Genomic DNA, 27,854 nt, shown 5'->3' on the forward strand with positions numbered 1-27,854 from the left:
CCAAAACAGAATTAGATGATGGGCACTAAAATCATACCTCGAAGCTCAGTTCCAGGAAACAAAATCAATTTTTTTAAAGTCTGACTGAACTTTCCTAGAAATGAAATCCTCCCCAAGGTTACATCCTGTTATGTCAAAGTCTGCTTGAGTTGAACATTTATCTTTATCTTTAATCATTAAATGACATTATAGGATTCAAAGATTTCCACTTTCAACTATGCTTAACGAGCAGACGATGAAAAACGAACCAACTCCCCACCTGGGGAAAAACCCGAAAGACTCAGCCTTTGTTGCCCCGTTTGGCTTTTCTGTAAAGCCGTTTATTGTTTTGCTGAGTCGGTTTCATTGGACGCAGACACGCTTCCTCCTCGTTGTTTTGCAGCCAAGCTGCTTTCTGAAATGCCTCATTAGCCGGGTGCTTTTCTCTTAGAACTGGCAGAAGGAGCAGCGCTGCCAAATCCCACTTTTTCTGACCATTGGAGAGCTTTTTGGCAGCGCAGGCGGCCAAGTTAGTTAAAGTTAGCACAGAATACTTCAAAAATACTGCATTTTGTCACATTTTGTTGTCATTTCTCTCTCTAATGCCAGGGCTCCACTCCAAACTTCTACTCGCTGGCTCGTTTTCAGTCTTGATTGCTATCGTCTTGTTTTCTAAGTAAACCATTAAATTCTCTGCTGCTCTCTCACATAAGGCTCTTTAAGCTGGTTTAATTCTTTTTCCATGCGGCTGCCGCTCGCTCAGTCTTCCAGCCCTGCTTTCTCCTATCAGGCATTTCTCCTTACTCACCACCTCCTCCGGCTGTGCATGGCTGATGATAATGATGAGTCTGTTGTTTTGAGTCTGCTGGGGTTAGCTAGGGCACGCTAATAGAAATCTTTCTCTTTTTTTCTTGCTTGCTTTCTTTACTTTCACCGTTTCTTCTGTAGTCATCAGTCTGTGTCTCGTCTTCAGGGCTCCAAGCGGATCCTGCGCTCCAATGAGATCTTGCTGTCCTCAGCAGGACTGACGGAGACCGATCTGCAGCTCACCTTCTCCCTCCAGGTACGAACAAAGGTTCAGCGAGATCAGGGACCCATCAATCACAGCCAAACAATAACTTTCTGGTTTTACAGAAAACATAGAAACAACAATAACACAAAAAATTGAATCTCTAGCTTCAGAAATGCAAAAGTCTTGAGCCAACCGTCATTTTTTTATATTTTACCGAGGAGCCTTCTTGTAATTTTTTCATAGTGGTTTGGATCAAATGTTCCCCAGGCCGTCTGAAGGTCTCTGTGTTTGTTTGACAATGGCTGATTTTCATTTTCACTCCAGCCTTTGTACCCGATCCTTTTCACAGCAATATTTATTTGGCGCCGAAATCAAGAGATGAACCAGTGTTGTGTCTACATGTGACAGACAACTTAGCAAATAACCAATTTTAAGTTCTCTAAGTGAAAATCAGTGGTAACAGGTCTGATAGAGTCATTAATCCAAAATTCATATTTTAAATTTTGTGTCCAGAAAAGGTCAGAACTCATAACAGTGAGTGTCTGCAGCCATCTGTAAAACATGGTGGAAGCTCCGTCATGGTTTGGGCTGCATTTCAGACAGTGATGTTGCGGGTCTTGTCAAAATTGGGGAATTATGAACGCAGAAATGTACAGTCATGTTTTGATCTGCCATGCAATACCATCTGTACAGTGTCTGAGTGAAATTGGCTTCAGTTTTCAGTGTAGCAATAATTCACGAAGCACTGCCAGTACAGTGAAAGCACACCTGGATAGAAAAACACACAATGAAGCACTATCAGTCATGGATTGGGCTCCCCAGAGCAGTGTGGGATCATCTTGACAGAGAACAGAACAAAAGGCAGAAACATCCAAAGAAGCTTTGAATGTCCTTCAATAAACCTGGAGAACTATTCCTGAAGTCTACTTAAAGAAATGGGAAGAAAGCTTCCTCAGAGAGTTCAGGCTGTGATGAAGAGTAAAGGTGGTCGTACCAAATATTGACTTTCAAGCTCATCAGAATTGTGCAAACTCAGTTTTTGCCTTATATACTCCATTATGTATGTTTTTACACGCCTCAGTAAACTGTTGCACCTATTTCCAATTTTATTAGCAAAACATAAAGAAATGTGGAGTGGCTTAAGACTTTTGCACAGTACTGTATCTTTACAAACCTGGAAAACTTTGGCGTTGCTAGATGAGGGAAGATCAGGGAAGCGGATCCTTTAGCTCTGACGCGTTTGCACCTGTGATATTAAAACAGTTTGGGATAGTTTGGAAAAGTCTACACAAAGCTGCAGAAGTGTCGCCTGCAACTCTCCATACAGCAACAATACGGAGTGCATTAAGGCAGAGCGTGGTTAATGTAGTTCCCAGCGAGGTTTTCTTGTGCTCTAAATCATGCTTTCCGATTTCCATGACTCTAAAACGCTGCTAAAAGGTCAGGGAGTTTCTCTCTCTGGAGCTTGCCGAGTGCACCGAGCCAGGCATTATACATTATACATTAAACTTCCTACAGCAGCAGCGCTGCGGAGAGGAAGCTTATTAAAATCGAGCCACCGGAGTCGTTTCACGGCTTTAAACATTGTTACAGGAGCGAGTTTGGTTCCATTTATAGTGCAGCTGCTGAGATCGTTAATGATGGGTTATGTCATAGTTGGGCTCAGACTAAGTAGTTTGACACCTGGGGATGCTGAGCGAGGTCAGTGTGTGTGAGGGGACTTATACAAGAAGCCGTTTGGATCAGTCTAATTATCAAGTCCTGAGAAATAAACATTATTTATTGAAACATCTGAATTCATTCAGGAAATAAGTGTTGTGTTGTGTTGTGTTGTGTTGTGTGTGTGTGTGTGTGTGTGTGTGTGTGTGTGTTTCTACCTGCAGTATCCACATTTCTTAAAGAGAGATGCCAACAAGCTTCAGATCATGCTGCAGAGGCGCAAGCGATACAAGAACAGGACCATCCTGGGCTACAAGACCCTGGCTTTGGGTCTAATCAACATGGCCGAGGTAACGTAAACCTGCAGAGGTGATTTATTCTGTTTTTCTTAACCTTTAAATCTGATCACTTTCCTCTTCAGCTTCTTCCTCCTTGATTATTCCTGACGTTTCCTCAAATGCCTTAAATGTGCTGCATTTATTGCATGTAGAATAAACCTGTGAAAATGGGACATTTGAGCTACATTCAATACGTCTCCCGTTGGCCTTTTTTTAATCTTTCTAAATGTGTTTTTCTAAATTAGGTTTAGCTTCTTTGAATAGCAATGTGCATTTATTTAAACCCATAAATAAACCCTCAGCGTTTCTTTACTGGAAGCAGTGCTGCAGCTTTTTGTTGAAACATTTATAGATGATTCATCGGCGAGTGATGGAAAATAATGTTTAGCTCGAAGCTCTTATAGGAGACATCTGTGCCAGCTGACCTTGTTCGCGGCACTTTTGCACAGTTGTAGTGCTCTCCAAACAAAAAGACTGTGACGAGTCAAAACTAGAGCGAACAATTTCTGGAGAAAAGGCAGCAGGATCGTTTCTATTGTCAGAGTTTGACTGCTACTAGCTGCTAGCAAACAATTGGAGGTAAATAAGAGGACAAAGGGAGCTGAATGGAGACAGATAATTTAAGATGTGGAAGGAGGGAGAGTCTTAATGATTGTTCGGACGTTTGTGTGAGAGAGAAAGAGGCAGAGAAAAGCAGCGTTTGTGTTGTGTTTTTGTCCACAAAAGCTCTATTTTAGGCAGAGTGTTATGATTACAGGAGAGCGAGAAAATGTATCTTAAGTATCCAACACGTAGGGAAGGGGGCAATTAAATCAACCAATCAGTGATCATTTGAAATCACTTCTTACCAGCTTCCAAACATGTCGGTTAAACATCCATACATCTGTTTTCTTCCATTTATCTAATTCAGGGATGTACCACCATACTACCGCTGCCAAAGGGTAAGAGGCGGGGTACAACCTGGGCAGGTCGCCAGTCTGTCGCAGACCATTCACACTTACATTCACACCTACAGGCAATTTAGAGTCACCAATTAAGCTAACCCCACTAACGGTGCTAACCACTGCACCACCGTGCTGCCACATATCGTGATATCATTAAATTCTATCATTCTTGATTTATGGCCAAATTTCCAATTGTCTTTAAGTCCAGCTGAAAAACAGACGAAATCCTCTGACAGTGTTCAAGATTGAGCTCGTTCCCAAAAATGTAGAAAATTCAAAGTGAAACGCCGACTGTGAGACGGTCGCGCGTCCTCTCAGCAGCAGTTACATTTCTCTGCGGTCTTCAAAGAGGTGAAGCGCAGAGTTGCGACTTTGCAGAATCTCGTGTTTGTGTCAGCATTGCAGGGAAATGAGTATCAGGCAGGTGAGCGATTGCACTTTGCTTTAACAGACGTGTGGCTATAGTATTATTATTTATTCTTACATTTCCAGCACTGGGCGCCTCTGAGGCAGCAGATGGAGGTTAAGCTGCATGTTTGAGGGTGCGTCAGCTGCGAGCTGTTGAGTCAGTGGAGTCTCATCCTTTGCAGCCAGACAAAAGTCCCAGCTGATCTGAGCTGTTGAGTCAGTGGAGTCTCATCCTTTGCAGCCAGACAAAAGTCCCAGCTGATCTGAGCTGTTGACCCAACAAGCCACCGGTCACGGTCTCATCTCTCTAAACATGCAGCTTCTGCCCTCTGCTTAAATCCGATCTTCATTTCTCAGCCGGTCTTCGCAGAACGTTTTCTAAAGCTAATATCCAGCACGATAATCCGCGATGCTCCTCTCTTGTGGCAGCTCCCTTCATACACATCATTCCTCTCCTCCTTTGTCATTCAGGAAATTTTCATTCACAGCGGCGGCTCGCAAAACGTATTTATTGCCAACCTTCATTTAACCTTCACGTAAACTCAATTCGCCGAGTGGGCTTTCAAATCAGACGCTGGATTTTGATCTCTGGCCCGGCGTCCTCTTCTCGGCCGACATAAATGTCGCCATAAATCAAACGTACAATTAAATTTCAGCCTCTTCTGCCAAAAGCTCCTCACATTCCCTGCTTCCTCCGATATGAAACTGCTTTAAAAGGCTGGTGATTTATGCCGTCTGTACTTGTGTGCGCACGTGTGGACGGTCTTTGTCCTTTAGGAACGCCTGTTAGCTTTCACCAGCTGTGTGTGTGTGTAAGTCAGGATTATTAAATGTGTAAAACACCTTCAACTCTCTGGCTTCACATAAAATGTTTTATGGAGAGAAAAGAACATAAATCCACAGTCACTCAACAAACGGGTCTGATCTCATGTTTACAGGAGTGTCTTTGTAGATGGAACTGAACCAAATACGGTAGAGTGAGCTGTTATAATACATCCAACCCTAAGTCAGACTTCCAGTCCTGATTAAACTATGTTTTTGGTGCCTGCTGGCTGTCCATGGCCGTCCCTGCATATATAATAAAGTCACATTTTATTCCAGAGCCAGTCTCAACAGACAATTTGTCTGTTGAGTGCTTTATAAAGGGCAGAGGCCATAAATTCAGACTCGTACGTACGGCAGGTTCAAACTCATTCCCTCTGAGCCACAGCAGAAGTTACTCTGCTGCCATATTCTGCCTAAAGCTCTGTGTGTGTGTCAGGAAAATAATACGCTACAGGGGACACACGTGGGCTTTCAGAGTCACAGAGAAATGTCATGTTTATGGCACTGTGCTGCCTTAATATGACAGGTAGTTTCCACTGACCCTGCAAGCAGCAGGAGGAGAATGAACTGCTGAACCTGTTCATGATTTCAGAAACATTTTGCTTCTGAATCTGAAATCTTACAAATTCAGTTTTATTTATACGTTACATTGTAAGGCTATAACAATACAGAGAAACCCCAACAATCAGATGAGCCCCTATGAGCGAGCACTTTGATGACAGTGGGAAGGAAGAACTCCCTTTTGACAGGAAGAAACTTCCAGAACCAGGTTCAAGAAGCCGTGACTGGTTGGGAAGCAAATGAAGGGTAACTCAGAAGAAGTTCAGGACGGCGCAAAAGTCTTGAGCCACTCCCCATTTCTTTATATTTTGCTTCTGAATAGCCTTTCATGTGGTACGGAGCAAAAGTTCTCCAGGATTTCTGAAGGTCTTTAAAAGCTTTTGTTTGGCTGCTTTTTCCACATATTTTCAGTCCAGTCTCTCTGGACTAACCAGTGTTGTGTTTACACAGTACAGATAACAATTGTATCTTTAGGCGCTTTGTTACTATCAGCATGTTGCAAGAACACATCATTTGTTTCCTTTTCTTTAGATAAATCGTCGAAAAATACCAAGGATATCACAGTTTAACTGCTACAAAGTAGTATTTTTGTACCCACAAGGTACGGTGAGAGTCGAGGACCAGGTTAACGGGTTAGTCGATTTCTGAGTGGAGTGATGGACTCACTGCAGTCGTAGTTATGCGCTACGTCTCGTTTGAGCGGGCTCTGAACCTTTAATTCCTCGAGTGTTACTAAACATTGTTCAACAGTGGCTGCGTGTTTTTGCATATTTAGAATTCTTCATTTGTTTTCATTTTGCTTTTATTTTGAAGTTTTCTTCACACTTCAGTTTCCTTTCATTTAGTTGCCATAGTAGATTTGTAGATTTGCGCAACTCTTTTATTTTGACTGTTAGTGCTGAAAATGTCTAATTTCAGTTACGTTTTTTTGTTTTTAACTATTCTATACACTCATGGTGTCTCAACACATGTGCAGCAAAGCCCCCCGATGCCTCGTGGGATGGCAAATTTAATCCATAGAAAAAATGCACAAAGTTCATTTTGCAGAGATTTTCAGAAGCTGCCATGTATTTCGGAGACTGAGTATAGCTATCTTTAACCGTCACACTGCACAGTATGTGTTCACTGCAATCAGTGCTTTGTTTGAATAAATGAACACAAGCTCAGCAGCTGCCTTCAGTTATGGGCCATAATAAAATACTTACATAAGTTACGTCTAAGTGAAAGTGTGTCGACAAAGTTACTGTTGAGAGCAAGTGTGACACGGCCATGAATGTTATACAGAGGCAGAGTAGGCAGTGTGATGTGAAGCACTGTTCTGCAGCTTTGAGTTTTCTATTGAAGTCGTAGCAAGCTTAGTTGGTAAAGAGCGCCAATACGCTGTGTTATATGTTTACATTACAGAGAAGGATGGCCGCTAATTAGTGCACAATAACAGACTAATGAGACACTCACAGAAACACAGCACAGACCTCTCTGACAAGCTCTTATTGTCTCGGACCACACAGGAAGCTGTTTTATTTGTCTGCATACAAAATGCTACAAGAGCCACCAACACCACAGATACCTTGAAGTCGAGATTAGCAACTCAAAGCGGCCGAGGTGAAGTTAGCAGTCAGCCTGCGCTCCTCTCACCTGTCAATCAAGCAGCCGTGATCCTGAGCCCTAATAAAAGCTTAAGCTGGTGAGGTGGTTAAAGATCGATGGCTGCACAGGAGCAGGTTAGCAGTAGACCACCCACACATTTTAGGGTTTTTTTTTTTTGGTGTCAAGCTGCTTTTTTAATGTTTTGAAGTTGGACTTTTCTTTGGGGACTGAAACTACGTCCACTCTGGAAGTGATTCACAGCCATCAGAGACGATAGAAAGTGAAGCAACTATGTTCAAAAATGTGGTAAAAATATGGGCAAACTAGCAACTAGTGGGCAGGACTCAAGATAAACTTTCTCAACTTCAAGGCGAACGATCAAAGCGACTAATAATGAGAGTAACGAATGGCTTTGATTTACCTGGTAGTAAACACTTTAGAGGCAATTGGTGTGAAAGGCTTCCAGTCTGAATCTAAAAGTGAAGCTGATTCACACACAGCTCAAAACTCATTCATTCAGAGAGCTGTTAGCTTGTGATTTACTGTTAAATCCTGCACAGTAGGAATCGACTCCTTATTACCTTTGTTACAAACTATCTCCAGACTATTTGGACATCTACCAAAATCTGTTCGTACATGAACGATGCTCACAGGGGGTTTATTGTGTGATTTGTGATTTTTTTTATTTGTACGAGACTTTAAAGCTTTAAATTACTGTTAATTTTTTTTTTCTTTTTTGTAGAGCGTGCAAACCACACAGGCTCACTTTGAGTTGGAGGTTTTATGTGATGTCATTGGTGGAGGGAGGTTATTCAAAGATCTAGCGGTGTAAAATTACTGGTTGTCACTTTTTAAGCACCATGAAATCCTCCATAAAATGCACAATTTTGTAAGAAGTGGAAGTGTGAGAGCGAGATGACATAACAATTCCTTTAAAATCATCTTGTCATTTATTGCCCGTGTGCTTTCACGATACTGAGAAATAAAACATTGGTTTCATTACTTTTTCTTAATTTAATCAATATCTATAAATGTTTCTGACTTTTAGGCTTTGAAGATATATTAAAATCATGTTAAAGTCATCATTACTGCTATTTAATTTTTTACTACCTGAAGAAAATAAAGCATCATGAGCTCAGGTGGCATTTAACTACTTTAATTTTTAAAACTGCGTAAAGATTCAGAAGATGCGCCTGCACTGAATCCTTGTGTGGGTTTTACTGTCTTCATGAGGGGAAAAGCAGTCGAATTACGTCTGTGTTCCTCTCAGACACGCATGTTCATCTTCATGCTGTTTGATAGATTTGCATAATTGTCTTTCTTTGAGAAAATGGTTAAAATTAGCAGCTGCAGGAAGCTTCGGGAGCCTATCGGCAGCATGTGCGCCAGTGTAGGTGAATGGATGCACGGCAACAACGTCTCTCTCCTTGAATGTTTGGCTAAGGCTGGCTCCATAATAAGCTGCTCAGACTTCATTAAATGTGCGAGTGTGACCAGATTCCTGAGAGAGGCTGGGTGTCACTCGGTTAGACGCACAAACACACACAGCAGACGTGGCGCTGCTCTTTGCTGCAGCCGCACAGAGAATTGATTGCCTCTGCCTCGCCTGTGCGTGCTTTCTCTGTCGGCGTCTGGTTTTGTTCATTTTCCTCAGCCTTGTTTTGTCTCCCGGTTTCTTTATTGTTCTCTCCATCTGCAGAGCTTTCATGCCAGTCTCTATTGCTTCACTGCTGTTTCCCCTCCTCGTCTAATGCTGTTTAAATGATGTATAGTCCAGTGTATCCCTACTTTGTCTGTACAGGAAGACCAAGAATGGAAATAAGTAGATTTTATCCTCAATAATTCAGTTAAAAAGATTATCTGACTTCTTTGTTTTTTCAGTCTCCTTCTTTCTGTTTGCATGCTGCTATTTGAATATTCAGACGCTCATTTGGGAAGAGTTTCTTTTAAAGAGAACGTCGAGATTCTATTCAAATCTCATACAGGCTAGCACACACTAAGTTGTGGATACTTGTGGATAAAAACGTAGCTAGAATGTGGATACATTTACATTTAATCCAGCTGACTCTGATCTCGTTTAAACGCTGCTGCTTTTTTCCTTCCTCAAGGTGATGCAGCACCCCAGCGAGGGTGCCCAGATCCTGGGGCTGCACAGCCAGGTGAAGGATGCCTCAGTGCCCGTGGCTGAGATCAGAGTCTACTCCCTGTCGAGTCAGCCCATCGATCACGAGGGACCTAAAGCAAAGATGTCTGGTGCGCACATCATCTCACCGAATCTATCTTTCTCTCTAATAGTCTGTGTCTGCCCTCCTCCTGTCAGTTTGCTCCCATTCCTCAGTGGCGTCTCTTTTTCTGCGTCTCCCTAGATCGTTCTCCAGACATCGACAACTACTCTGAAGAAGAGGAGGAGAGCTACTCGTCAGAGCAGGAAGGCAGCGATGACCCCATTCACGGGCAGGTGTGTTGAGATGAGGACAACAATCACTTCATGGTTAATCTTGCAGTCACTCTGCTTGCTTTGGAAAGCATTTAATGCCATCACATTTGAGCTAATATGGTTTCTACACTTTTCAACACGAGCTTGTTGCTGTTGTTTTAATTAAATATTAATGCCCCACCTCCATTTTCAAGTTGTTTTACATCATGGAAGCGGCTGCTGAAAGTATGTGAGCAGCACAGATCATAAATAATTTATATTTACAGCTTTACAAAGAATGAAAACATCTAAAAATCAAAAACCCAGCTCTCACATTTGAACCAATACCATAATTCCCACTGATTTCCACGTCTACAAATAAATATTTTTGTATAAGCAGACACAGGAACGACAGAAAAAGCGAGTTGTCCAGATTTGGTCGAACCGACGGGGTTATTGGGTTTTCTCCAGGAGCATCAGTTCACAGTGACACTGGTGTGATGATCAGCGGAGCACTGGTGCTTTCTTTATTATGTTACCTTCTTTCTGAGATTACGAGAGAGAAGACGGTGGGTCTCAGTGGGACGTAAGGGGAATTGGCGCCCATCGGTGCGAGAGATTGAAAGGAGCAAAAAGACAGCATGGAGAGATAAGAAGAGAGCAATGAGGCTTTTGGGGGCCAGATTGAAAAGGCAGAAGGGAGAGACGGAGGGAATCCGAGCGCCAAGAGGGAGGATAAACGGAGCGCAGGGCGTTACGGTAGAGAGGTGAAGAATTAACTTCAATACTGAAGCAGGAATCGGGTCAGAGCTGGGGTTCAGTTTCTTGTTTTCATGGTTTTTGTGTGTTTTGATGATAATATAACCAAGGGCAAGTTAAGCTGAGTTTTGAGGGACATTTCAACACTGCTAAATGAGAGACAGATGGGGGGGATAAACACAAGCTGTTGTTTTAATTGATTTTAATTGAACGTCAGGGTCGGCCAAGTTAGCCACATCTATTCTGCTCTACTTGTCACCTGGCAACACGGCGAGCCAGTGTTGCCAGATTTCCAGATTTGCGCACTGACTTTGGTTAGTGCATTAATGACATTAAAGGATTGTGATATTATATCATGAAAAATTCTCCTGAAGAAACTACATTTCAGATAAATACTGACCATGCATGAATATAGCGCCCGATTATCTGTATTGGCTAATGTCAGCCTTGTTTACTGATATCAGTCTATTGAAAAATAAGAATACATTTAGTGACCTACTGATTAAGCTATTAGAGCTGCACCTAAGGTTTAAGTCACAGTATTAGTAATTACAGAAACCTAAAAACTGATTTCTTTGTTTCGCTGGCACAAAAGGAGGAACGACAACCAAAAAACACAAAATAAAGAGAAATAGTGGTTTTTGGCTTCATGTTGGCAGCCAGCAGCTGAATGAAAAAACAATGTATCCATGTTACCAGGAGCAACAGTGTAACCACGCAGACAAATTGTGTCGCTAAGACTCATTAGTTTTTTTTCTTATAGCTGGAGTTGGCGACCTTGAACTAACCTTTAAAACACCACTTGCTCTCCTCGTTTTCCTCTCATTCGTGTTTCTCTCACTTTTTCCTTCTCAGTATCTGTTTGATGAAGACGAGGAGGTGAGGAAGAAGAAGCCGAGGCGTAAGCTGCCTTCCAACGCTGGTATCACCAGGGTAAGGAGAAGAAAAGCCCCCTCCCTGATCTCCCCCTTCATCCTCCCTCTCTTTTATACTCGTTTTTCTGCCTACCTGCTTGTTTTGTGCGTGAAGCACTTTTGCAGCAAACCCGCTTCGTGCGACGGCCGTTTCAGATAAATTTGATTTGACTGGACTCAACAACCCTCCCTCCTCCTGCGCAGCCTCTCGCCTCACCCCATTCAACCTCTCCTCCTTATCTGCTCGCCCCAACCTCCCCTCCCGCTCCTGTCTCTCTCTCTCGGCCTGGCTCGCTCCCGTGTTGGTTTATCTGCAAATCCATTTTCTGCCGCTCATTCACTCTACGTGTAATCAGGCCGATTTTAACCTGAGGCTGCACGGACACACACGCGCACACATAAACTGTACATAAAGGCTCAGCAGGAGGCACAGATTACAACACAATTTAAATTTTTTTAAATCACCCTGGAAAAAATGAAGGTAGAGCTGCAGCTTAGCAGAAGAAAGGCAGCATTTGGTATGTGCGTGCTTGTGTTTGTCTAAGGAGGCTGTTATTGCGGCACCTTTGTAGATTCTATAGAACACACACACACGTGCGCGCACACATGCACACACTAACCACCTGCACTGCTACACACACATTAAATATGTACTCGCTCTTAAAAGCCCCTACAGCAGACCCTGCACCCTGTGCGTCCCCAGGAGGTCCGACATGAAGCCGACCCTCTCCACTGCGTAGCAGCAAATTGCGACAAATCCTCCAAAACACTCTCACTCTCCACAGCCACTCAGACACCCACTTGTTTTGCAGATGAAAGCTTTGCTTTGTACTTTTTTTTCCTTCATTTTTTACATCCAAACTGAGTTTTTCATCCTTTCTTTTTTTGTTTTGTTTCTGGGTTGTTGTTTTTTTTAAAACCCAAAACGACGCTGAGAATTTTATTTTAACGTTTGGCCTGAAGTAGATTTACACACATGCGAAGATTGTTGGGTTTCCACTAATTTTAAAAAAGAAAAACATGCCGTGTCCCAAAGATGGCTTCAGGTAGAATAATCTTCATATTTAAACAGTGAACTGCAGTGTTTGCAAGGACAGTTGTGTGTTTATGAGTCGGCTGTATTTGCTGCTTGACTTTGTGCGTTTAAATTAATGTCACAGAATAAGAGGATGATGCCAAGCGTTTGAAACTATGCCTTTTGTTCATTATCTGTATTTTTCATGTCCAATCAGGACATCGAAGTCATGAGTTATAAAACACAGCGGACAATAATAGAGGTCCTGCCTTTGTAAACTCAGTTGGGAAATAATCACATTGACTAATATAAATTTCGATCACTATCATAGGATCAAAGAAAATTTTTTGGAAAGTACATTTAGTAAATTGCTTTCTAGATTAAATATTCATGCAGAATAATCTGTTTTTGACTGATCCAGGTAATTACATACCCGAAAAATCATAGTGTTTATTAGATTTATGCAGAATTATGTAAGAATCCAGTAAAGCCACAAATCACTGATGCACATTAACAAATAGATGAACACAGAGATACCGAAAGGACAAACGTTAGTCACAGGGAGCTGCAGCTACGCCTCTGTTGGCATCCACCTGTCTGACAAACAGCTAAGACTTGTTGCTGCTTAATATTTCAGTGGGTGAGTCATACAACTGTGAACATCGATGTTAGGGGGAAAAAATGTGCTGCTGAAATCAAAACAGGTTTTGGACTGGGCTGTAAGCACGTTCTGCAGTGATGTTGATCATTTGGATATGAAAGTCTGTGTGCTTTGCTTCTAGAAGCATCCTCGAGTGGTGATTGGAGGAACTGCAGAAGCTGCTATGGTGGTTGCTGCTCGCTACCTTATAAACTACCTCTATTACTGCTACAGTGTGCTACTATTACAGCTTAGAGGTGAATGGGCAGTTTGTAGGGCCACACAGTGAATGTTGTTAGTGACATTTGGCAAAATAACTGACAGCTAACAGGTGGGTGGGTACGTCCAGAGTTAAGGGGTATTCACACAGTGACTGGCGGCACCATGGCAACCAGTCCCCATAGAAATCCATGACTTCAAATAACCATGGGGGAAATGATCGCCGACAATACATAGTGGGCGGGTCTTGAGTTTAACTTTTCTGACGGTTGAAGTGAGCAATTAAAGTGACTACCAATGAGAACGCAGGATACCATTGATTGACATGTGACAGTAAATACATTCGAGCACTGGTGTCAAACCTCCCGCATGGCCATTCATACTAGACCATGTGATTTATTCCTTCTTTGTTTCTGATTTTTGTTTAGCTGAACCTTTTGTATACTCTTATACATTTATGTCTGAAATGAATGTGTTATTTGTGAATACATTGTATTTAGTTGCTTTAGCTTTACTGCAACATTGAAAAAAAAACCCTATTCTAAACATATTGCAGTTATTTTGTGTCAACAGAGCAAGTGCAACAATGTCACCAGCTGCTTGGAGCTTACTACATTATCATTTAAAGCAACGGTGGCATTATGTGATGTGTTTGTAGAGTATGAGCCAGAGGCTAATACAAGAGACCAGGTGGCTCAATAAATTATAACATTTCTCTGCAACTGCTGCGTGTGCAAATTAGTTAGTAAGCATATCAACTCACCTATGAGGCCGTCAAATGGTTATTACAGGTTATAAAAAGTGTAGTGTTTTAGAAATAGTCTTGGATTTAGTTTTTGAGGTAAAAATAACTTGTGCATTTGAAGATCCGCTTCCTTTTTGCAGGATAATCTCGTCTGGCTCACAAATGTCACGCACGCAAAAATGTAATTGAATTTTGAACTGCCGAGTCGGACAGATGTCGCACGTTTCAAGAAAAACTCCAGACTCGCGTTCAGTAAATGTTACGTCTTCCTTTTTCAGATCACTTTTTGAATAAGATAATCAGTCCTTTGCGATTATTCAGGAAACGCATCTCGTGTTGGGAAGCGTCGACTTGGATAACCTCGGTAACGGGCCCGCTCTCACATATTCCAGTGTAATAACACGAGGCACATTTTTCCTTTGCAGAAGTGATGCTGCATCCATTAACTGCTGCTGTTTTGACTCATCAGGCGTGAAAAGTGCGTGGAGATTGCCTCCTGTCGGTTTTCCCTAGGCTGTCGTGTTCTCCCCCCACACACACGCACACACACTGATATGAACATCTATCTCCGAGTTTCACGTTGTGCCTTTTTTTCCATTTTCTCTCTCACAGCAACCCAACATCAAACAGAAGTTTGTCGCTTTGCTGAAAAGGTTTAAAGTCACAGATGAGGTGGGTGCTCATTTCTCCGTTGTTTTTCTCTCTTCTATTCCCCTCCCCTCTCCGTGGCTCTTCTTCCTTCCTGATCACTTATATCACACGTCCACACTTCGGCTTTATGTGCGAGGTTCAGAGTGTGCGTTTGCCAGGTTGTTGGGAGTCGACGTGTATTTCAGTTGAGCTTTGAAGACACACGGAGATGTGTGGGAGAGATGTGGCAGAACAACTGAGATTCAGCTGGCAGCTCACAATGACATTGTAATTTAAAATAGAACAAAGATGTTTGTGTGTGTGTGTTTGTGTGCTTCTGTCAAGCAAAATATGTGTGTGCTGTCTCAAAGTGGGTGCGTGTGTGTTACAATCTATTAAAATTTCATTACCTTCCCTTTGTGTCTTTACAAATCGAATTTTGTTCGTCTGTGCTTGCATCCTGTGCTTGCTTGTGTCGCTTTTCAAAATTGCAAATTGGAATATTGCTATTTTATTTGTATAAGCGTGTACGACATATTGATTTTGTTTGATTTCATACAGTTGGATTGTTTGTGTAGTTTTGTGTCTGCACACCACCACAGAGGAGTTTCAGATTTGGTATTAACGTGCAGATTTTCAGCTTTAAGTCGAGGTTTTTTTTTTAATTAATTGGATAACTCGCTGCACAGCAGCCAGATGATGCCCATCCATTCATTATTCAATGACAAATTAAGAGGATAAAAGATCTGGAGTTAATTAAACTTGTATTTGGTAGCTTTTCACTGGGATTTTAAATATGAGGCCCAAGAGATGTCGGTGCAAGTGAAGTATGCCGTCATTAAGCCTGCAAATCTCGGGAAACCTGTCACAGAAAGAGCAAAAACTTCAGTAGCGAAAAGAATCTACAGTCTGGTGCATTGTTAGAAAGAATGGATGCACTCAGCAGCTCAGCTACACTAAAAAGCCTAAAAGAGCACAGAAGACGGCCAAAGTGCACGAAAACCATCAGCGGTTTCACTTAAGTCACATCAGACTTGGACTGAAAACATGTATAAGAGCACGCACAGTTCTGGAGAGTTTTTTGTGGACGGATCAAACTAAGATGAAAAAGTAGCAGAATGATGGGAAGAGAAGCATAGTGGCAGCAGTGTTAGGGCGAGGGCATGTATGGCTGCCAGTGGAACTGGGTCAGTAGTGTTTGTTAATGATGTGACTGCAGATGCAAGCAGCAGGATGAACTGTGAAGTGCACAGGGCTGTACTTTCTGCTCAGATTCAGTCATATGCTGCAGAACTGGTCACACAGTGCTTCATAGTGCAAATAATGACCCAAAGCAAACTGCAAAAGCAACTCAAGAGATTCTTAAAGCAAATAAATGTGATTTTCTTCAAGTCAGTCACCTAAGCTCAACTCAGCCGAGCAGATTTTTGGCTACTGAAGGCAGAGACCCACAAAAAAGCAGCGGCTGCATTAAAGGTCTAACAAAGCATCCCAAGTGAGGAAACGGCATTTTCTGACGTCCATAAGCTCTACACTTCAGCCTTCTAGACTTGTGTTCGGTTAATTTGGAGCATCTGAAAACAGGAGACTGGTTATAAAAATGTCTGTAATTCCTGAACATTGAATGCAACACTTTCTTTAATTAAAGCTGTTTTAAGATCTGCTGTAATGGTGTGCAGAGGCAAAGCCTGAACATGTGACTTCTTTTATTTTAATTACTCAGATCACTGTTATTGTAAAATGTTCCATGTGTATTGCTGTGACCAGTGTTGCAGAGAATCTACTTCTGCTTTATTCATGTGATTACAAACATTGCTGATCCTAGCAAAACTCTTTCTGCTACTTTTTAAGTACCACGAAGGCGGTTTGATATTTGTTGTTTATGTCTGTTTGTGTACAGATTTTGTCACTGGGAAAACATCACAAGACAGAGTTATAAAATTTTTAGGTGTTTAGTTGAGATTGAAACAAAAGTGGAGTTCAGAGGTGGGTCTTGTTCAGTCTGTGTGATCTAATCTGACGAGGGCCTCTGGTCAAATCTGACCTGATTATTTAATGATGGTTTGGTAGAAGTGACGCTCCATGTACTGCAAACTGGTTATGGAAGCTGAGGATTGGATTGCCCTCCACACTGATCACCGCTCAATCCAATAAGCAGCAAACCCCTGTAGCCAATGTAGCCTTTTCAGGTCAAGGCCCCGTGGGCTAAAGGAGTCAGTTTAGGTGGTCCTGATTAGGATACTTCCTGGACGTCACCTAAAAGAGGTGTTTCAACCATGTCCTACCGAGAGAAGGCTGCCAGGAGACTAGCTGGAGAGATTATACCTCTGGGCTCTCTTGAGAAACACTCAGTCCCCCACCGCCCCAGAGTCCCTGTGACCCAAACTCGGATAAGGAGCAGAGGATAGTTGGATTCTTATAGATTCAGCCATAAGTTTAATTATTAACTATCTGGAAACTCATCGCTGCAATAGAAACCCAATTTTACCCCAGCTTATCCTTGTTGAACAACAAACTAGATGATTTTTACAATAAAATCACATCTGACTCGATAGTAAAGAATTCTCAGACCAAGGCCGTCTCACGGTTATTCCTCTGATGCACCATCAGTCCACGTGTACTAAAGGCAGTAAGACTTTGACCTTATTTGACCAACTGCCTAATAACTAAATCAATCCCCTCGACAAACAATAACACTACAAAGGGCCTGACACCTCACCTGTCATTTGATGCATAAAAAGACCATAAACTTGTTGAAAAGCGTCACCATAGCAGCAGCGGGGACAGCTTCACATCATGCACTAAACACACTTTCCGTGAGAATGCACATCAATCTGAAACACTCAGGACCTCCTGCAGGTTAAAACACAATGTATTTCAACAAATATTACAAAAGTGCAGCTTGTGATTGAACTGATGGATCAGTAGTGCTTTACACAAATTCCCAGTACCAGCGACTGAAATGATATTGTTTACAGCGCTGGTGTTTTTCCTTAAGGAAATATCCTGCCGTCCAAGTCTGCTTTCATTGAGATGCCAGCCACGCGTGTGCCTATGACACAATCACAATGAAAAGTCTGTCCACAGACATATAAACACCCGTCGGAGTACTTTGAGGTGGTTGCTTCTAATGAATGCGTCTCCACCTTGTTTTTCCCCCTCAGTGATCTCACACACATGCACGCACACACACAGGCGGATAGTGTTACATTATGAAAGCAGAACCAGCTATGCTATCACATCAGATAACAATACAAATGATTATCCATTGTGTGTGGTTTACTGGCTGGCTCCTGAGTGCGCTTTAAATCGTAAAGACGTGACGTCTCTGTTCCCACGCTGAATGAACATTTTTGGAGTGGAGTGCTGGTCCAAACACAAACTCGTGTTATTTCTGTTTATCCCTGCTTGTATTGCTTATGATTACATGCATGAATACTTACCCTTTAAGTCCAAATCACTGCTATAACTGGGCTCCCTGTTTAGGAGTTAGGCTGAGCTGCCTGACTCGCTCTGATGTTAGCCAGGTCACTGTGACATGTAAGCATCTCGCTTCTTTCACTTTTGATATTCAGCTTCTGTGAAATTGCGGGCTTGCAAAGCCCCGTGGTGTCAACAGAGAAACAGGCAGTGATCCGTGTCTGGTTTCACAGCTGGTATCAACATGTCTGTCCCCTGTACGCACAGAGATTAGTGCTCATTTAAAGGAAGGGAGGCTGCCGTCGATGTGCTTTTTGTGTGAAGAGAAGTGACAGATTCAGGTGATAAACAGAAACTCTAGGTGTCAAAGCTGCACAGCGACCGTGTGTGTTGGTCACCCGCTCCTCCGTGCGTCTCTCCCAGGTTGGTTTTGGCCTGGAGCACGTGTCCAGGGAGCAGATCCAGGAGGTGGAGGAGGACCTGGACGAGCTGTACGACAGCCTGGAGATGTACAACCCGAGCGACAGCGGGCCGGAGCTGGACGAGACCGACAGCATCCTGAGCACGCCCAAACCTAAGCTGAGGTACGAGCACTGGCACAGACGCGACATTAATATTCATCCCCACACTCCCGCTTCACCCGCACAGACACTGACGAGCACACAGAGAGGACTTTCATTAACAATTCAGAGCCCCCTCTGTTGGGCGAAGCTGCTCATTACAGCCACAGATTAAAAGCTTGGCATGAGCCAAAACTGGGTCAGTTTTAACTTTGATCAGAACTTTTGAATAATAATTATTTTGCTCAAAAATTCTTCTTTGCATACTTAAACGACACAGAATCGCTGCCCAGTCTGAGTCATTATTTTCAATAACATCAGAAAGCCTCAGAGTGACCCAGAACCCAGAAGTCTTACCGCTGTTACTTGACTTTCTTCTGTTCTGCTCTTTCTTTCTGTCTATCATTAAAAAATAAATGTGTGTTATGTAAGTATCTGAATAAAAAGTTAACGTGTGTGTGTGTGTGTGTGTGTGTGTGTGTGTGTGTGTGTGTGTGTGTGTGTGTGTGTGTGTGTGTGTGTTTGCTTGCTCAGGCCGTTCTTTGAGGGAATGTCTCAGTCGAGCTCTCAGACGGAGATCGGCAGCCTGAACAGCAAAGGCAGTTTGGGCAGAGACACGTTCAGCCCGGTGAGTAACTCACTGAAACGCCTCACCTGTTAGAGCGCAGTGAACTCTTCACGAAGGATATCTGACTTTACAACCGGAACGCTTTCAAACCTGTGTCCAAATGCAGCGCTCGCCTCGTTGGTGTAAAGTGAGACCTGTGTCCGTCTCAGCAAAAACTCAAGAGTATTTGTATTTTCTCTACATTGACGTTACCTTGTGGGGAAAAAAACTTGATACACAATTTAATTTAGTAGTGTTGGATATACGGTACTGTGCACAAGTCTTGAGCCATCCCTTTGTAGGCTCTACTACTATTGTTACAACTAAAACACGTATTTTGCTGAAAACTTGGCATATCTCAGCACGCTGTGCAGTCTGTCCTTAAATATGCTTCATTCATATTTCAATAAATTGCTGCACATTCCTCATTTTATTAGCCAAACATAAAGAACGTAGGGTTGGCTCAAGATTTCTTGTGAATACTATAACTTCTTCTATTTCTTGGGCCCTTAAGAAGTCATAGTAAAAGTACACGAGAAGCTGAGCGATACGGCATTAACCTAAGATTGCAAAGTGCTTCTAGTGGCAGGATAGCAAAACAATAAAGCTGTAGTAAAACAGTGTGACTAAGTAGCACATAGTACCATAAAGTACGTGAAGAATGCAGCATGAAATGAAGCAAGTAGCATGAAAAACAGCATGCGACTCTGCATTGATGTGCTAAATATCCAGAATCTAAAGCCGGTGACAGTCAGCACGGCGGGGAACGCAGTGGAAATGTGAAATTTGAAAAATGTTTCACGCTAGCATTTCCTTAATGGAGCAGAAATTCAATAAGTCTTTGACGGTGACCATCTGCTGAATAAAAAGTGTTTAGTCTCTCAGTTTGAATGGATGGCACTGGATGTGCTTCAGGCAGCTCCAGTTCCTCCCTTCATAATGAAATAAGCTTTTAGGTTCTGACTGCTGTTGGGACACTTTCTCAAATATGTGTTTGGAAGATGAAGGAGCTGCTTTCACTTCAGTAAGTAGGTCCTATCTAATTATTTGTGTAGAATGCTTCGTCTGGCCTAAAACGGCAGACGAAAACCAACATCTTCTGGGCGTAACTGCTGTTGAGTTTTCTCCCTGAAGCCGAGAGCCGAGAGCTCTGCTCCTTCTTGTTTACCAAATCTCGAGGCTCATTAAGCCCGTAGACTGACTGCCTCTCCCTTCTGTTCCCAGCAGGGGGAGCAGCCTCTTCTGGAGAAGATGAAACCTTCCCGAAGCCGCAACCTGGATGAGATCCCGTCTGAGACCGACACGCTGGTACGACTTTCCTCGTGTGTTTTTAAATGAGTGTCAGTGTGTCAAAGAGGGAGAGTTAATGTTGTGCTGGGATCTTTGTCGGTATCACTCTGAGGCGGATTCGCCGCCATCTGTGCTGCAAGCGAGACAGATTGAGAGAGCAGAAGAAACACAAAAAAGTGGGTGCCAGTATCTCCTTTCTTTGACACTGACAGCCTGTCTGTGGACTGTGTGTGTCTGTTTGTGTGTAGGAGCTAACAGACCAGGAGCTGTTCGCTGAAGTCGGCCCGTGCATCATGGTGTCCGTGGCAGAAAAACCCCGTACACCCATTAAGAGCAGCAAAGGTGAAGCACAGCCGATGGCATCGCCGAGGTAAGTCACCCAAGGCTTAGTCCCAGATACATTTGTTTAGCTGTTTTAATCTGTGCGTTGGCCTCTTTACTAATCAGCTCAGTTTTAGCTTGAGTAATGACCCCTGCCATCTTGTTTTTTAGAGCCAGAATAAATATATGTTTGGACAGAAAGGTGAAAGGTTAAGTGATCAGCAGAGTTAGTGCCAGATTGGATCCCCCAAGTCTGCCAGGAGGGCATTTAGTTTACAAAAAATGTAATGTACGCTAAAGACAATCCTATATCATTATAACTGTACACTGGATCTGCTACAAATTCAGGCATTAACCCCTTCTTTTAATGAACATGCTTACAAACCCTGTGGTTGGTAAATTCTGAGGGCAACTCAGGATCTCTAAGTAAAGCTTATAAAATGAAAGGAAAAATGAGGCCTCAGAGGCGACTATGCTGAAAAATCCTGAACTTCTTATTTCTTGAGTTTGACTTTTTTCCCCACCAGGTTGGATGGAGGCCATACACCAAGGCAGAAGCGCATTAGCACTCCGATGAAGGAGAGACAGCTGTCCAAACCTCTTAGTGAGCGGACCAACAGCTCCGACTCTGAGAGGTCCCCGGAGCTGGGACACAGCACGCCGGTACGACACTGAACGGTTATAAAATCTCATTTCGCTTTAGCTCTTTCCAGGATTTCAGCATCATCGTTTCAACCATGTATACAAAAATAAACCTGCGTATTGTGGTTGTTTCCCACAGAGGAATTAACAAAAAAATCTTCCTTTGTTCTCCGTCTGCTTATGACCCACGCGTTTTTAAAAAAAATAAAACACCAGAATTCTGATAATGTACGACCGGCCTGGAGCTCAGAAATGAATTATGTATGTGGTGATGAGTCATCTGAAGAGCAAATGTGTCGCTGTGGGGAGATTTATGTACTCTGTGTGTGTGTGTGTGTAGGTTCTGAGGAAAGCAGTGTACGATCAGCTTAACCAGATTTTGTTGTCGGACTCGGCGCTCCCAGAGAGCCTCATTTTGGTCAACAGCACAGACTGGCAGGGGCAGGTAAGGCCTGCAGCTTTCCGTAATAACTTTGGGTGGATTTGGTTCGTTCTTTTTCTTTTTTATTCCTATTTCTTTCCTTTTTTTTTTTTTGACTGCACATCTCCTCTTTCATGTATTGCAGTATGTTGCAGAGCAGCTCCAGGTACAGAGACACCCGGTGGTCTGCACGTGCTCAGCAGCTGAAATACAGGCGGTGCTGTCTGCCGTGCTCACTCGCATCCAGAAGTTGTGAGTTTTTCTGATCGAATCACACACACACACACACACACACACACACACACACACACACACACACACACACAGAGCGAGCTAGACTCATTGGTGTGCAGAGTGACTCATCTGTTTAGTCTTTCTTCTTGCTCTGAGCCTTATTTTTCTGACTTCTGTTCTTCCTTTGACCCTTATATATTTTGCTCCTTCTGTTCTCCTCCTCCTTTTTTTGCCCCTGTGACTCACTTTGCTTTATAAAAGCAACAAAAACTTTATGTCTCCCATATCTGCATCCATCACGTCGGCTTGTCCCTCTGCTTATCACTCTCTCCCACACATGTGGGAATTCTTCTGGTTTGTGTTTGCACTGTTGGCATGAAATTTGCCTGAGCATAAAGGAAATGTCATCAGAGCAATAGTTAGAAATATAAAATGATTATTTTGCCTTAAATAATGTGAGTTAGATTGTAGTCTGGGAATAAAAGGGGCTTCATGTTTCTTTTTCTAATGCAGGAGCTGGGACTGAAGTCAAACCCATTACAGTACAGCCACAATAACAGGTTTTATTTAGCTTGCTAGCCATCAGTAACAGTACCTGGAGTGCAACGCAGTGCCTGTATTTCTGCTGTTAAAAACACCTCTGCAGCACATTCATGGATAGAGCCTGGTCAGTGATTATTTAGCAAGTCATGAATACACATCAGTAATAGTACAGTACAGTACTTAGTGCAGTTTACGCTCTGAGCTGCCATCTTGGATTGTGAAGTTGGAGTTAGATTGGCTTCTCCAGCTTTCCGAGTGGGATAGTGTATCTTGAGAGGGTGTTCTGGCTGAAAATTAGTAGGAACTCTGGATTTCTGACTTCAAATGGAATTCAGTATAAAAAATGAAGGGCAATCCACACAGGAAACGTCCTTAAAACTAGAGCTTTCATACACCTGTGTGTACTATGTCCTTTAAAAACGCCCACAGTCTGGGTTCCTGAGCACTGAATGAATTCTCACTAGTTTGATGTGCTTCATCTCAGATGTGCACCAAGGCACATCTGTACATCTGTAGGACACACTGTAATAAGAAATCTATTTTTTTAGGATATTTTCCAATAGCGATTAGGTTGTGTTTCTTAAAACAGGAATGTTCTTAGTATGTTTTGAGACAATGATCAAACTTTTTGTTTCTTGAGTAATGAGTATTTCTCTCTCTCTCTCTTTCTTTTTCCCTGTAGCTGCAACTGTAACTCGTCCATGCCCAGACCAGTGAAGGTGGTGGCGGTGGGCAGCCAGAGCTACCTGGGAGCCATCCTGCAGTTCTTCGTCACCCAGCTCGCCAACAAGACATCTGACTGGCTGAACCACATGCGCTTCCTGGTGGTGCCGCTGGGTGAGAGAGCCTGCTTTTGTCTCCTCCTGCAGAGTCAGACCGCAGCGAAGTTTTACTGCTTTGCAGGAAGTGATGTCTGGTGCACACAGTCACTTGTCTGCATGCTAATTGGACTTTGGGAAATGCTGTAACTTGTTAGTATGTCTTGCTTGTTGGCACATTGGTAGGAGGAACAGGCAGTCGTGTTAGCTCATTAAACTCCTCGATCCTTCCTCCTTCCCGCTCTTTCATTATGTTCATCAGGCTCTCATCCTGTGGCTAAACACCTCGGAGCCCTCGACAATCGCTACAGCTCCTCCTTTCTGGACGGGGCGTGGAGAGACATGTTCAGTCGCTCAGAGCCGCCGCAGACAGGTACCACACGTGCCGTCTCCCCTCAGGACGTACTTCAGCGTTTCGCACGTTTATTCACTTCTCCAATTGTTTTATTTTCTCCTGCAGATCAGTTGGATGTGGCAGGAAGAATTTCCCAATACATCAGCGGAGCTACAGTAACACACCAGCTGCCCATCGCCGAGGCCATGCTAACCTGCAAGCACAGAACGTGAGTACAGATGTCAGCAAACACGCGCCAGATCTTTGATCTTTTAGGTCTTCTTTAACAAACACCGCTCACTGTCCTTTTCCCAGGCGAGATGAAGACTCCTACCAGAAGTTCATTCCTTTTATTGGGGTGAGAATTCTACTCTTGAGTGGGAACTTTTTACCTTTGCTGCTGCTCATCTTCAGGATCTTTGGCTGACATCCCTTCTTGTTTTCCAGGTGGTGAAGGTTGGTCTGATCGAGTCTGGTCAGTCTCCAACAGGTGAGTGTTTGGAAAACGTCAAAAGATGTTAAAAAAGAATTCGATTTAGGGTTTCACGTTATTTCCATTTGGGTTATGAAGGAGATGCAGAGGAGGGTGTAGCAGTGAGCCTCGCTGTCCCCTCCACGTCACCACCCTCCCACGGCTCTCCCACCGGGATGATCAAAGAGACAGCCACGCCTCCCTCCTCTCCCTCCATGGGGAGCGTGCTCACAGTTCAAGGGTAAGAGTTCTCTAACATTCATATTTCTTTACAGGATCTTGTAATTATACTGATGTGCTTTAAATCAAGTCCTCAGATGTAGATATTTAAAGAACCGTTTATTTTATTCAGGTTGATTTTCTGCATTTGTGTATGTTTTTCTGTTGATGTCTCAGCTGTCAGCACGCATGTTGATGATGCTGTCAGTACTGAGCTGTGGCAGAGGGATAAATGCCTTTTAATCAGCCGTCTGCTTGTTCTTTAAGCAAACAGGCAGCGAGTTGTTCGTGTTTCTCTGAGATCCTCTTCCCAATCGAGGCTCTCTTTGATGCTTCAGCCACTGAATCAGATGTTTTTTTTGCTGCAGTGCCTCTCTGCAGAGATCACTGATCTGATCTTTTACATTTCGTCCTCTGCAGAAATTTTTTGGGGAGTGTGTTGAACATGATGAATGAAATTCAGCTCTCAGATTCAAGTCGGTCTGCTCGTGAAGCTGTTAAATTATCTTACAAATGTGTTTGTGATGTAAAGAAAGTTAGATGTATGTATGTCTCATAATTGGACCAGAGCAGAACCCCTCACTGCATCTGTGTATTCTGCTGAAACTAAAAACTACAAATAATGTCAGATAAATATGTTAATAATTAAGTTCTTCACAAGTTTGATATGAGAGACCAGAGAATAATAGGAAAGTTCAGTTACGATGCTTTATAGTTGTCACGAAGGGCCTGAGGAAGTCGCTCATGCACGCGCTGTCTGTCCACAGGAGCCCCAGCATGTCCCACGGCGTGGACGCCATCGGCCTGCAGGTGGATTACTGGCTGGCCTCTCTGGCAGAGAAGCGGCGGGAGGGAGAGCGACGCGACACGGGCTGCAAGAACACGCTGAAGAGCGCCTTCCGCTCGCTGCAGGTCAGCAGGCTACCAGGCGGGGGCAGCAGCGATCCACAGGCCCAGGTCAGCACCATGGCCATGACTGTGGTCACCAAGGAGAAGAACAAAAAAGGTGAGGCGTTGCAAATCTGATGCTTTAAATCATTTTTATGATTATGGCTTCACTTGAAACTAAAATTTGTAATATTAATAACGATTGATTAATTTCACTGATTTCTTTCTTACAATGATCCCTGTATTGCATTCAGCACAGACTGAGGCCATATTACATTGTTATCACTAAATAAGTGTTTTTGACTTGCAGGCTTGTTGCAGTTAGCCAGGTTCCCTGCAGACAGGCCCTAAAATAGTTACTGCAAAGCCCTTTGGACAAGTCTTTAAAAGGAATCCCTCAGATCCATGTTCAGAGCGCATACTCTGAGAAGCAGGGTATATATATGTGTCCTCTGTAGTGGGATACTAGAGATTTAAATGCAATTGAAGTAAGCCAGTCTAAATCTAGACTCACACACTGCCACCAAGTCGCCGTCTCCCTCCATCACACAGCACTTTGACTCTGGTGTTTGTTCCTCCCTTCAGTTCCTACCATCTTCTTGGGGAAGAAGCCCAAAGAGAAGGACGTAGACTCCAAGAGCCAGGTCATCGAAGGCATCAGTCGACTCATCTGCTCGGCCAAGCAGCAGCAGACCATCCTGAAAGGTGAGCTGGATGATCGCGAGCAGCTTTGTTTCTTTCCTGCTCACATTGTAGCTTATCCTCACCGTCGTTTCCATCTCCCACCAGTGTCCATAGACGGCGTCGAGTGGAACGACGTCAAGTTCTTCCAGCTGGCCGCCCAGTGGCCCACTCACGTCAAATACCTACCTGTCGGACTTTTCGGCTACAGCAAGCCTCCCTCGTAGGGCCGAGCGCCTCGACTCCTCTAACCGGACCTGACCTTTCGACTGCCCTCCACACAAACCCCACCTCTCAGCCGCCCGCAGAGCTGAGGGAGGACATAAAGCAGCTGGACTTTCTCCTTTTCCTTAATCTCATTTTGGCTTCAGTTGTCTTATTTGTCTTTAGGGAGAGGAGGGAGGGCAGCGCTGGGGTGCAGTGCTGTTACTAGTCACTTTATTATTGCCCCCTTTCTGTGTGTGTTGGTGTGCTCCGTGAGTATGCATGCACACGTGAATGTACAGTATGTGTGTGTGTGGGTGTGTGTGTGTGTGTTTACAAGGGGACTACAGCACAAGATTATTAGCTAACTGCCTTTTATGTTTCCGTTCTATGGAATGCAGCAGCATGCAACCACTCACCGGTTTCAAAGACTGCCCCCGCCCCCCTCAGAAGACCCCCGATCCTCACGTGCATGCTCTAAACTAACAGATACACCAACCATGTGCCGCAAACAAACTCCAAACTAGTGCAACAGCGCCTCAGCGTGTGCACAAGTCACTAAGAACGTGCAGCCAAATAACAAAGCTGGCGTTTAATGGATTCCCCCCCCCCCCCCCCCCTCACCCTATGTTAGCAGAAAAAAAAATGCCCTTCAACAAATCCTGTTGGTTTATTTTTTAATTTCAAGGGCTTCCATACTATATCTATATATATATTTCCTCTGTAGGTGATTTGGATGTCTAATGGCAAATATTTCCTCTTAAAAAAAACAAAAAAAAGAGAAAAAAAACAACAACCTGTAAATGTCAAGTGTCCTTTAAAAAAAAAGTGCAGTAGTGAGAAATGTCCAACCCTTCCCTGCAAAGCTGTGTCGTGATGCATAGTGTTTGTTACTGTGAAGAGATCCAAGACATCAGGGCAGGGGCTACCGTAGTGTGCATTTTCTTTCATCTTTATTTGCTATGCACTTACCGTACGATTACACGTGGACCGTTTTGGGTGTTTAAAAAAATAACAATAAAGGTTTAACTCTCGTTAACAGCAGAAATAAATACATATGCAACAGAAAGCAGCAAAATGCATGTTTAAACCATCCGAAACTCTTACAGCACTTAACGGGAAAAGCTGTTGTTTTTTCTTTCAGTGTTCGTGCTGTAAAAATGGGAGTTAGTTACTTGCAGTGAAGCACAACGTTGTGGCCGATGTCTCTCCCCCCCCCCACCTGGAAAAAAAAAAACCTGTCTTCATTTTATTGGCTAGACTGGCAGCTTTGTTTTCAGTGGGAACAGCAGACCTGGTGGAAACTCTCACAGAGCGTGCTCGTTGTCTTTCGGCTCCTTACTGACCTTTTTTCGTTGTTGTTTGTTTTTGCCTCTCCACTACACGCTTTCTCTAGGATGTCATGAGGTGATTAGTGAGTGTACAGTAACTGGTAACAAGTGTGTGTTTGTGTGTGTGTGGTGTGAAATACATGTAATGTGATCAGAAACTTTAAAAAAAAAAATCACTTGAGAGGAGGAATTGTTTTTTTACCATGTGACAGAGGGCA

The 27,854-nt window shown here is 43.3% G+C and overlaps 1 protein-coding gene across 2 annotated transcripts in view; it reads left to right on the forward strand.

Moving 5' to 3' along the window:
* Positions 1–26,430, forward strand: part of pacs1b (phosphofurin acidic cluster sorting protein 1b) — a 67,357-nt gene extending 40,927 nt beyond the window's left edge. Inside the window, exons 3-24 of one of the 2 annotated variants that reach the window (XM_085350745.1) lie at positions 953–1,042; positions 2,875–3,000; positions 9,422–9,566; positions 9,680–9,771; positions 11,344–11,421; positions 14,634–14,693; positions 18,495–18,655; positions 19,166–19,259; positions 20,463–20,546; positions 20,777–20,898; positions 21,377–21,512; positions 21,832–21,936; positions 22,058–22,164; positions 23,372–23,526; positions 23,770–23,880; positions 23,968–24,070; positions 24,157–24,199; positions 24,289–24,331; positions 24,413–24,554; positions 25,300–25,538; positions 26,006–26,125; positions 26,210–26,430. In XM_085350745.1, the coding sequence (XP_085206871.1) occupies positions 953–1,042; positions 2,875–3,000; positions 9,422–9,566; positions 9,680–9,771; positions 11,344–11,421; positions 14,634–14,693; positions 18,495–18,655; positions 19,166–19,259; positions 20,463–20,546; positions 20,777–20,898; positions 21,377–21,512; positions 21,832–21,936; positions 22,058–22,164; positions 23,372–23,526; positions 23,770–23,880; positions 23,968–24,070; positions 24,157–24,199; positions 24,289–24,331; positions 24,413–24,554; positions 25,300–25,538; positions 26,006–26,125; positions 26,210–26,328 (2,475 nt within the window). In that variant the 3' untranslated portion in view covers positions 26,329–26,430. Of the gene's footprint in view, positions 1–952; positions 1,043–2,874; positions 3,001–9,421; positions 9,567–9,679; positions 9,772–11,343; positions 11,422–14,633; positions 14,694–18,494; positions 18,656–19,165; positions 19,260–20,462; positions 20,547–20,776; positions 20,899–21,376; positions 21,513–21,831; positions 21,937–22,057; positions 22,165–23,371; positions 23,527–23,769; positions 24,071–24,156; positions 24,200–24,288; positions 24,332–24,412; positions 24,555–25,299; positions 25,539–26,005; positions 26,126–26,209 lie in introns of both variants that reach the window. The other variant, XM_085350744.1, reaches the window with a different exon arrangement.
* Positions 26,431–27,854: the final 1,424 nt, after the last annotated feature.

Source organism: Diplotaxodon limnothrissa, linkage group LG3 (assembly GCF_057381915.1).
Source record: "Diplotaxodon limnothrissa isolate DT_005_m linkage group LG3, D_limnothrissa_male_GT1.1, whole genome shotgun sequence".
Taxonomy (NCBI): Eukaryota; Metazoa; Chordata; class Actinopteri; order Cichliformes; family Cichlidae; genus Diplotaxodon; species Diplotaxodon limnothrissa.